At 52.4% G+C, this 10,338-nt stretch overlaps 1 protein-coding gene across 2 annotated transcripts in view; it reads right to left on the bottom strand.

Annotated features, from left to right (window-relative positions):
• Positions 1-8,645, bottom strand: part of PRELP (proline and arginine rich end leucine rich repeat protein) — a 13,700-nt gene extending 5,055 nt beyond the window's left edge. The window contains exons 1-2 of one of the 2 annotated variants that reach the window (XM_077772076.1): positions 8,512-8,645; positions 73-1,052 (exon numbers count right to left, since the gene is read on the bottom strand). In XM_077772076.1, coding sequence (XP_077628202.1) covers positions 73-1,036 — 964 coding nt within the window. In that variant the 5' untranslated portion in view covers positions 1,037-1,052; positions 8,512-8,645. Of the gene's footprint in view, positions 1-72; positions 1,053-8,501 lie in introns of both variants that reach the window. The other variant, XM_077772075.1, reaches the window with a different exon arrangement.
• Between the last annotated feature and the right edge of the window lie 1,693 nt (positions 8,646-10,338).

The raw sequence follows: 10,338 nt of genomic DNA on the forward strand, positions 1-10,338 counted from the left end.
GAGAAAGGGTTGAGACAATAAGAGCCTTCCCTTCCCTGGCTGTGGCCATGGCCCCGCCCCACCCCCACTCACTCTCTATGCTGTTGTTGTTGAGGTACAGGTGCTCCAGCTTGTTGCTGATGGCGGGTACGCTGCTGATCTTGTTGTGGGACAGGTGGAGCACGAGCAGATTGGAGATGTTGAAGGAGTTCTTGGGGAGCCCCCTGTCTGACAGCCTGTTGTAGTTAAGGCGAATGAAGGCAAGGTTGGGGAAGCCCTTGAAGTATCCATTAGGGATGGTCTCGATCCTGTTGCTGTCCAGGTAGAGCTGGTGGATGGCCGTGGGGACCTTGGGCGGCATCTTCCGCAGGATGTTGTGGGCCAGGTTGAGTTGCATGAGGTTCTTGAGGCCCTGGAAGGTGTCGGCCTTGAAGACGCCGTCGCTCAGTTTGTTGTGTTGGAGATCCAGAAGCAGCAGGCTCTCCAGTTTGCTGAAGACGCCAGGTGGGATTCTGGAGATCTGGTTCTGGCTCAGCCTCAGCTGCTCCAGGTTCCGCGGCAGGGCCGACGGCACCTCCTCAAGCTGGTTCTTCTCCATGTAGAGGAATACCAGACTAGGTAGTTTCTCCAGTACCTTCTGGTCTATCTTGCGAATCCGGTTGTTATCCAGGTTGATCCACCGCAGACCTGTGGCGTTCTGGAAGGACTCCACCGGGAGCTCGGTTATGAAGTTGTTCTGGAGATAGAGGTAATGGATGCGGGGAGGGATGATGGGGACCTTTCGCAGGTTGCGGCTGTCACAGTAGAGGGCAGACGGGAAATCGGAGGGGCAGTAGCATTCCCGGGGGCAGTCAGGAAAGATAGATGGAGGGCCTGGTGGGAGGGGAGGGGGCAGGTCTGTAGGCTCTGATGGCTCATGGGGCTGAACAAAGCTGGGTGTGGGCCTAGGTCTGGGCCTGGGCCTGGGCCTAGGTCTTGGTCGTCTTGTTATCTGGCCTTGGGCCACTGAGGCCAAGATGAGGAGAAGTGGGAGGATCCAGCAGAGGGATGACCTCATGATCCAGGTGATGTACCTGCAGGGAGGAGACACACGAGGTCATTAGCCTCCTGGGCCTCCGTAATTAGAGGCCCTGTGTTGGAGGCTAGAGTTGGCCAGGATGGGTGCGGGGGGAGGGCTGTGGGAGGGACCCGTCAAAGCATCTCTTCGTTTGCCGGTATCCAGCAGATGGGAAAATAACAAGGGCTTGAGGGTCCGGACCAGAGGCCTAGCTGTTCAGTGTGTTGAGCCTGCTCTGGGAAGCATGAGCCATGCTTGCAGAAAGCATGTTGGCTGCAAGTCAGGAGCTCCGGGGCCTGCTGGAAAAGCCCCTTCACCTCTCTAGCGCTTGGTCTCTCTATCTGCGGCGCGGGGAAATCATCCCTGTTCTGTAAGAGGGATGGTAGGACACATAGAGGCCTGAGTGTTACATCCGGAGACGTCCTTAAAGATCCCATAATCCAGTGGTGCTCGAACTATGTCTCTATTTCTGTGGAGCACCCCCCCCCCAAGGGAGGGAGACCAAGTGGGCAGATCTGAGGCACCCCAGCTCATTCCCGTGGCAATCTGAGCAGCCCTGTGTTTTTAAACCCGTTATGTATAGAGGATTGGCCAAAGCACACATTTGAAAGAAGAGTCGCATTGCTAAAAATGGTTTGAAATCCACCAGTCAAGCCCAGACTCTACTGTTGACAAAAATTAAGTACTGGAGGGAAGAAGTGGCTTGCCGAGTGAGGGCAGGAAGCCCTTTAACAGCAAGCCCAGGACAAAAACCCAGGCCTCCTGCCTTCCCGGGCAGGGCTCATGGAGGTCCTGGAAAGGAAGGAAAGTGCTGTAGACATGCTTGTATCTTGTGTCTGCCCCTGCTCTCTCCTCAGCCCTGTGCTCTGCTGGTCTTTGCCAGCAGGAGGCGTACCAAGAATTTCTCCCCAGATGTGGAGGCTCCTATGAAAATAAACAGAGAAGGGATCAAAAGCTGTGAGGAAATCACTTTCATTTCTTCCTCATGGTATTGCTCCTCCCATATCCATGGAGTTGGTGGTTTTGAGACAGGATATGAAGAACTTCCCACTAGCCTCGGTGACATGGTGGAGTAAGTCACTGAAGGGTATTTGGGGGTTGTGCTCCCAGTGGCTCTGATCACCCTTCAATAGAGTCATGTGGTTTGAGTTGAATTAAGCTGAGGAAAAAGCAATAGACCGGGGCTGCAAGCAGAAAGTGGCAGCTCCCACAGGCTTCCTCCCCTCCCCTGGCTGGGAAGGGTCCAGGCCGGGGCTTCCCGAACCCTCCCCTCCACAGGGCCATCACCCTAGGACACTCCCCGCTGGTCTGCAGCCAGGGTCCCTGTTCCCACACTGCTTCCCCAGCCCCTCCTTGCTGCTTCCTCACAAAGTGGTGGTCTGTCCCTCCCTTCCTGGGGCCTAGGGCACGGAGTATAGGCTGGCTGGGGTTCTCTGAGCTGGGGGGGGGTGCTGCAGAGCGTCCCCAGCTGCCTCTGGACCCTGGGACCCCTGCCTCTGTTCCAGGCCTCTTGCCGTCTTTCCTTTGAGCCCACATCAGCTGAGACTCCTCCCTTGCAGGCTTCTAGCTGGCTTTGCTCAAAGGAAGATGCTAGAAGCCCCATACCAGCTGCTTAGTCCTGGGCCAGATGCTCAGGAGTGACAAGAATGTGACAAGAAACAGGAGAGAGGGAGAGGGGGTAGAGCTCAACCCTGAGGGGTAGAGGGTGTCTCCCCTCACCTTTCACACGCACCGCACCCACCCTCGACACCTAGTCTGCTCGCTCTCTCTCTCATACACACACACACACACACACACACACACACTCCCCACCCTGCATCATACACCTATGCAAAGCCAGGTTCACGTGTCCACTATGTTTGTGACCTTCCACAGTACACAGAATGGGAGAGGGACAGAGAGGGAGGGAAGGAAGGAGGGAGGGAGGGAGAGAGGACAGGAAGGGAAAGAGGGAGGAAGGGAAGACAGAGGAGCCAGAAGGAGGCAAGAGATTGCCTGGCAGCTCTGTTGCCCTCCATCTCCCTCCAAAGGGGTCTCTCCCCAGGTGGGCTCCTCCAAGGGGGTCCAGGGGCCATTTCCCTGCCTCCTCCCACAAAGAACCTCACAGTTAGACTCTTGACTTTAACTCCAGCTGAGGATCCAACTAGCAGTCCCGAAAGGACTGGAAAGAGCAGACATTCATTGTGAACTGAACTTGAGTCTTGCTCCTGGCTCCCTTAATGATCGGTGAGTTATGAATCAACATTTCACTAGCCCTGTGCTTTTCTTAAAAATAGCACAGTCATATACATTTCAAGGGGTTAAAAGGTCCGTATGCTAAAAACAAACATTTTTAAAGCCCCAAATTTTGTGACCCTTTTTGTTCTGACATGTCTTTATTTTCTGATTATCTGGAAGCTGAAATTAGCAAAAGACTTCCCAGCTCCTGCTCCAGACTCTTCGGGAACTTTCCTTCNCCCTCTCACATTCCAAACCTCTGAGGCTGGTCAGGCTTCTCTCAGAGCCATTAAAAGGTTTTAGAGGAAAAGTTCTTTGTGCCTGTTCCATGGAGAAGCACTGGATCTGTTCGGCTCCCCTTCTCCTAGCCCCATGGTGCAACCACTCTGTGTGTGTGTGTGTGTGTGTGTGTGTGTGTGTGTGCATGCTTCTTGAGAAAACAGAGCTCATGCCTAAGGCTTCTCTCATTGGGCAACGCCTCTTTCTGCCAGAGCCTAACTGTCCAGAGGGGAGGTCCTGACAGCACAGCCATTGCTCTGGCAAAACACAGCGATGTCCTATGTCCCCCAAAGCAGAATCTGTGTGACAGAGTAGAGGTCCCTGGACTCCAAGGGAGTCATAACCCACCCCCCGCGCCCCAACAAAGCCCCAAGTCACACTTTTTTTTATGTTCCTGCCTTCCAGAGCCTTCTGTCCAATCATGAACTCCCTTAGGGTGGGTCATACTGTGCATGATTTTTAAATTTCATGCGCCTTTGCAAGCACGCCGCCACACCTCGCAGCATTCTGCGGGGCCATGCTCACTGCTCAGTCAATGGGCGCCTGTTAACCAGCTACAACCACTGACCTCACACCATTCTGGGCACGGGCTCTCAGAGACGTGCTGCTTCACGGGGGCAAAGCCCAGCATTCACCCTCTCCACTTAAGCACATTTCCTGTGAGAGTTCTCATTTTGAATTTTAGTTCCAAGTATTGGAGATCTGGGCTTGAATCCTGGCTCTGACCCTCCTCCTCAGGCCCCCCGGCTCCTCATGTGTGTGCGGATGAAATGAGATCACACGCACGCAGGCATGTGGCAGAGCATAAAATCTCTACAAATGGTAGGCATTTCGCTTATTCATCTGTTTCTTTATAAAAGAGCAGGGTCCCTAGGGAAACTCTGATTTTTATTATTTTTATTTTTAAAAAATTTTTTTAATGTTTTATTTATTTCTAGGAGAGAGAGAGAGAGAGAGACAGCGTGAGCAAGGGAGGGTCAGAGGGAGAGAGTCACAGACTCTGAAACAGGCTCCAGGCTCTGAGCCGGCAGTCAGCACAGAGCCCGACGTGGGGCTCGAACCCACAAACTGTGAGATCATGACCTGAGCGAAAGTTGGACACTTAACCGACTAAGCCACCCGGGCACCCCGAAACTCTGATTTTTAAAGTGAGCTAGCCTGCGTCCCTACCTAGCTTGTGAGTTCATTCATTGAAGGCTTGAAAGCCAGGGCTAATGCTGAGACTCAGGGCAGGGGTGGGCTGAGGTTCACATGGGTTTATCAAGTCAGTAGGAGCAAGTTTCAGGGTAATTGGCTTTGCCTGGAGAGTGTGGGATTGGGGTTGGTCTGGAAGTCAGGCTGGGTGTGTCTCCCGGGTTGGAGAAGGATTACTCCACACTACAGTTGACCCTTGTGCAACACGGGCTGGGATTGCATGGGTCCGCTTATGGGCAGATTGTTTTCAGTAAATACGTGTGCAGTCCTGTAAATGTACTTCCCCTTCCTCATGGTGTTTTAAAATAACATTTTGTTTCCTCTAGCTTACTTTATTGTAAGAATGCAGTATATACTACATATAGCATACAAGGCATGCACTTATCCACTGTTGGTTGATGGTATTGGTGAAGTTTCTGGTCAGCTGTAGGCTATTAGTTAGGTTTCGGGGGGGAATCAAAAGTTATATGCAGATTTTCAACTGTGGGGGGGCATTGGCACCCCTAACTCTGTGCTTTTCCAAGGGTCAACTGTACTCATTGCTAGTTTTTTTTCTTGTCAGATTTCCTGCCTAGTTGGTCACCCCTAAGTCTCCGTGGTTTAACCTAGCCAGTGTCCCTGCCATGGAGAATGGGGCTGCTCCCTGCCCCAAAGCTACCCCCAATGGGATGACCCTCTTTCTTTTTTCCCTTCTTTCTGTTCTAAACTCAGACTTTCGAAAGCTATCCTGCTCCCTTTTTCTCTTTCTAAAGCCCAGATGGGAGGAGTCAAGAGAATCAGGTGGTCAGTTGTAAACAGAGGAGTGAGATAGTCCCTTTCAAGGCCTCTAAGTAGGGCTGTGGGGGCTTGTGTGATCCTCAGATAAAGAAAGGGCTGATGTGGAGGCATGATGAATTCAACACACTATTTATGCAGCTGGGGGTGAATCAGAATACGGGTGAGCCTGTCTGGGGACAGAGCTTTAGGAGTTCTCAGCCCATCTTTCGCTACCTACTTATGTGGCCCTGACCTCAGCCTCAGTTTCCTTACCTGTAGAATGGGGACAACAAATTTTTCCTGTCCCTCTATTCCTCACCCACCTGTTGTCAGAAACAAGTGTGATAAGTGACTTTAAGATGAACCACAGATCAACAAATACTAAAAATAAATATAACACTATTATGGAGAGACCATCTGTCTCCCCAGCATCTACCACAAGGCAAAGTGTAAACAGAATGAAGTTTTTTTGGTCTGAGGCCACTAGCCCAGAAGAACAAGTTTTCCATTCCAAGGGACTAAGGACGAAATGGGACGAGATGGCTGTCCTCTTCTGACAGCCTGTCGCCTCCCCATATCCTTCGTTCTGCCTCCATCTCCCAGTGTCTCCAGCCCTTGAAGAAAGCCTAGAAGAATCTGTCTGATGCCTTCAGCACTTCTATATAGATCTGGGTCTCAACCCCGCAAGTCTTCGGTGGCTCAGCTAGATCCCTTGGGCAAACCTCCCACTTCTACTAAACTTTGGTGTCCACATCCATAAAGTGGGCATGTTAACAACCTTCTTAGCAGGTCACTTCGAGGGTTAAATAAGTAAATGTGTTTAAAATGAGTGCTCAGTGAATGTTAAGCTATTGTTGATAATTTTTCAAAGTAATGGCATCTCTTTCCCTTTAACTTGGCCAAAGGCAGCCCTGCCTTCCACCCAAAGGCAAGGATTATCGCAAGTAGGTACTGGCTCATGGATTTCCCCCAGCTTTTAGACACCCAGCACCTCCTCCCTTGGGGCCTGTGAGTCCGCACTTGGGTCTTAGAATCAACTGGTTGAAGAGACCCTGTGGAAGCGCCCCAGCCACCTGGGGGAAGGCTCACTTTTTCTTTCCAATTTACTCACCCCATCGGAAGTCTTTTTGCAGCAGGAGAGAGGCTGCTGGCCAGGTGAGAAGCAGTCTCCCTTCCTTCCAGGCTCTGGAGCCCCTGTGACCCATGACTTCCCCTCCCAACCCCTTGCACCTGGCTTTTTGTTTCCTCTTCCAGCCTCGACATGCTTCCCTCCCACGCCCCGTAAGTGGGGCTGCCCACCGGAGAGTGCAGAGCTCGGTGTTCAGCCCATTCTCTGAGCACATGGGGAACAGACAGCTGTTGGGCGGGAGGAGAGGGGATCTAGAAGGGACGGGGAAGGACCCAGTGCAGTGCCCGGGTAGATTAGCAAGTGAGAGGAAACATAAGCTCTTTGGGGCTGTTTTGGGGGAACTTCCTTTCTGGGGGGGTCCCTATGATGTGGCTGCCAGTGCCTGCGAGGAAGAGTCCCACAGGAGCTCTTCCCCGTGCGGTCCCTGTGCTTGTTCCCACTCCCGGGAAGAGGGCCGCCCATTCAGGACACCCCGGGACTCCTCCACAGGCAGTCCACAGAGACCTTGTGGTCCAGGACACCACACTGTCCAGAGTTCTGGGCTCTTCGGTCCCAGCATGGGTCTCTCTCAGGCCCCTGATTCAGGTCCCCAAAGCCTAGCTGACCACCAGGATCCTCTACAGTGGTAAACAATAGATTCCTGGGCTCCATCATATATTTCTAGTAACCTCCCTGCCCCTCCCCCCAGGTAATTTTGAAGATCAACCACATTTGGCGACCCTGATCTGCCCACCAGTAATTGCCCTGGGACAGCACTCTCTCTGCTGTCGTGGGGGAATAAGAGGGAGCCATGGAGGAGGGGGTCCAGCCTACTTGGAAATGATCCCCATCCAATTACCCACTTCAGCCCCCCCCCACCCCCCGACTGAGGAATTACTGTCTTTTTGCTCTCTCCCACAGGACGCCTCACCATCCCGGGATAATTCTGAAATTGCTTTAAAGAGAAACCTTCTCCGGCTGCCCACAGAAAAAAAAATCAATGAACTGTCCCCAGAGCTGGGAAGCAGGACCTCCAGGGCTTAGAGTCTAGGCTGCTTTCTTCCCTTTCTTTCCAAAAGCCAGTGGTTTGGACCAGAGAGGAAAATTCAGAGGTACCGGGAAGATACGGTACAAGCTGGAAAGGCACTTTTTTCCTCCCTCCTACCCAATTCATTGCTAAAGAGCGAAGAAACCTTTCCAGCGCCTGTCCTGGTTCACCTCCTCCCTGCTCGGCTTCACTTAGGACACATGATTTTCTTTTGGCTCTGCCGTCTCCGTGGAAGACACACTTTCTCTTTGCTCTTACAGATGCGGAGGTATGTGAGAGGGTGAGAACAAGATGGAGAGAGAGAGAGTGAGAGAGAGAGAGAGAAAGGGAGAGTGTGTGTGTGTCTGCTGGCACCCAGTCACTAAGTGGTTTAGCTCTGCACATCGAATGCAGTCAGAGAGGGTTGCTGGATGGACAGGACAGCTTCATATTGTGTGCGTATTTACGTGTGAGCGTGCAGGGCAAGTGCGGCCTCTCTGTGACGTGTGTGCACCTCTGATGGTGTGTGACAATGTGTGAAAGGTGCAAAGAAATGGGTTCTAGAGCCGGGTTTCCATAGAAACACCTGACGTGTAGGGATACTGTGTGCAGCATAACTCCCTGAGTGGCAGCAATCACCGGTACCCAGAAAGTGTAACTTTTGCACCAGGCAAACACACAGGCATGGAATGACGGAGGGAAGGCGGTGGAGGAGGGCGCAGGAGAAATGTGGAAGATGAACTGGCGCTCAGTTGAAAGGCAAAAAGGTGGGAGGAAGGAAGGAAGCAAGGAGGACATAGAGACCAGGTCAGTAACGGCAGCTGGACCCCTGCTGGTCCCCTGCTGGAGGAAGGGGTCTCCCCCCATCTCCCCCCTGGGCTTACCTGCACACACCTGCCTCTCCTCTCAGCTGTGGGCTTATTCCCCAGGCAAGGCTCCCCCTCTTCCTCCCCCACCCTTCGGTGGAGCTGTGGCAGCAGAGAGCCAGCTAGAAGTTCTGATCTCCCAGTGGTGCCTGCCTGCCTGTGTTCGCCTGACTTTGCTTCTACCAGATCCTAGTGGGGTGGGGAGGTTAGGTTTGGGGGAGGGACGGGCAGATTGTAGGGAGGGAGGAAAGGAGGAGAGAGGGGAGGCAGGGAGGAGGAAGGAGGGAGGGAGGGAGGGAGGGAGCTTGGGAAAAGAGGAATGACAACAATAAAGTCTTTATTTGGCAGCCAAAACTCCCAAAGACTTCATGCACACACCATGCCCACTAACGGACTCGTTTTTAATAACATTTCCTTCTGTTGCTGCTGCTTCTGGGGGGAGATTGTTTGACCAATGTTTGGAAAACAAGCCAAATTAACAGAGGAAAAGGGCATGAAAAGCAACCTCTGTACAGGCCAGAGCTGCATAGCTGGGTCCAGCCCCAGCCTGTTTCATTCCTCCTAACTATCGCCCTGCCTCTGATGCCCATCGCTTTCCTGGTGTGAAATTCCTGAGTGAGTGAGGGGTGTGGGATGTTTCCTGCCCTTTCTCACCTTGTCTGGGAGAGTTGTGAAGGGAGTGGGGTCTTGCTGTACAGTGAGCTGGCAGGGAGATGGCCTTGGTTTGGCTGCTGCAGGGATGCTCTGAGGACCAGAGAGGGCAAAGTCTGGCCTGGGGTCACCCAGCAAAGGCAGGCAGAATTAAGATTTGATGTAAGACCTAAAGACACTGTCCCTTGCTCCTGTCGACAATATCAGTGTCTTCTTTAACCTTCCCCATATATCTCACACTCAGGGGAGATTTGGGGGCTGTGTGGTCCTCACACAAAGCATATGAGAAAATCCAGATGCCCCTGTCCATGTCATCCCAGAAGACCCATTCAAAGCTAGACCATTACCCTCTGACAATCCTTAATTAAAGAGCTGCAACACATTTGGAGTTTAATAGTGGCCCAGCAAAACCTCTTGCTGCCCCAGGGGTGACCACTTCGTAATCTCAGTGTTTACTTTTTCTATCACAGTTGAGAGAGAGCCATGATGCCTAGTGACAAGGAACTCCCTCCACCCACCTCCCATCTGGCGTAGAGGAAGGAACGCTAACATTAGGATCAGCAGCCCTGAGCTCTGCCACTTATGAGCCAGGCTATCTTGGGCAAGTCCCTTGGTCATATGGAGCCTCAGTTTCCTCATCTATGCAATGGAGATAATACTTGCCTCACAGGTTTGGGAGGTTTAAATGATAGCACAGATGTGAGGGCACTTGATAAACTGGGAAGACATTCAGGTTTAGGAGAGAGATTATGGTGCACAGTGGTCAGCCTCAGCAATGGAGAAGGGAGATAAAACCTACCCCTTCTTTCCCCACCCTCTTTCTACCCTGAAACTCGTGCCTTCCACACCCTGCTGGGGAGGTCTTTCTGGAAGCCACACAACTCTAGATCCACCTTAACCCTGGACGTGCCAGGCCACTTGTACATTTTATTGTTCACCCAGACAGGGAATGTCTCCTCGTGCGGACTGAGCATAGTAGACCCTAGACTTGCTTGTTTCCCTTGCTTGTGGCAAGTGGTAAGTCAAGTTCAAGAAAGATGAGCAAGACACATGAGGCACAGGGAGGATGGGGGTGGGGTGGGAGGAGGGGTTAGATAGTATGGGGCAGGGGCAGGGGTGGAGGCAGCTTGCATCCATTTTCATGGGGCGCCATCTAATCCCAGAGTCTTTGCTCAGTGATGGTGATCGATCTCAAGCCCTGACG

Source organism: Crocuta crocuta, unplaced genomic scaffold (genome assembly GCF_008692635.1).
Source record: "Crocuta crocuta isolate KB4526 unplaced genomic scaffold, BGI_CrCroc_1.0 scaffold318, whole genome shotgun sequence".
Classification (NCBI taxonomy): Eukaryota; Metazoa; Chordata; class Mammalia; order Carnivora; family Hyaenidae; genus Crocuta; species Crocuta crocuta.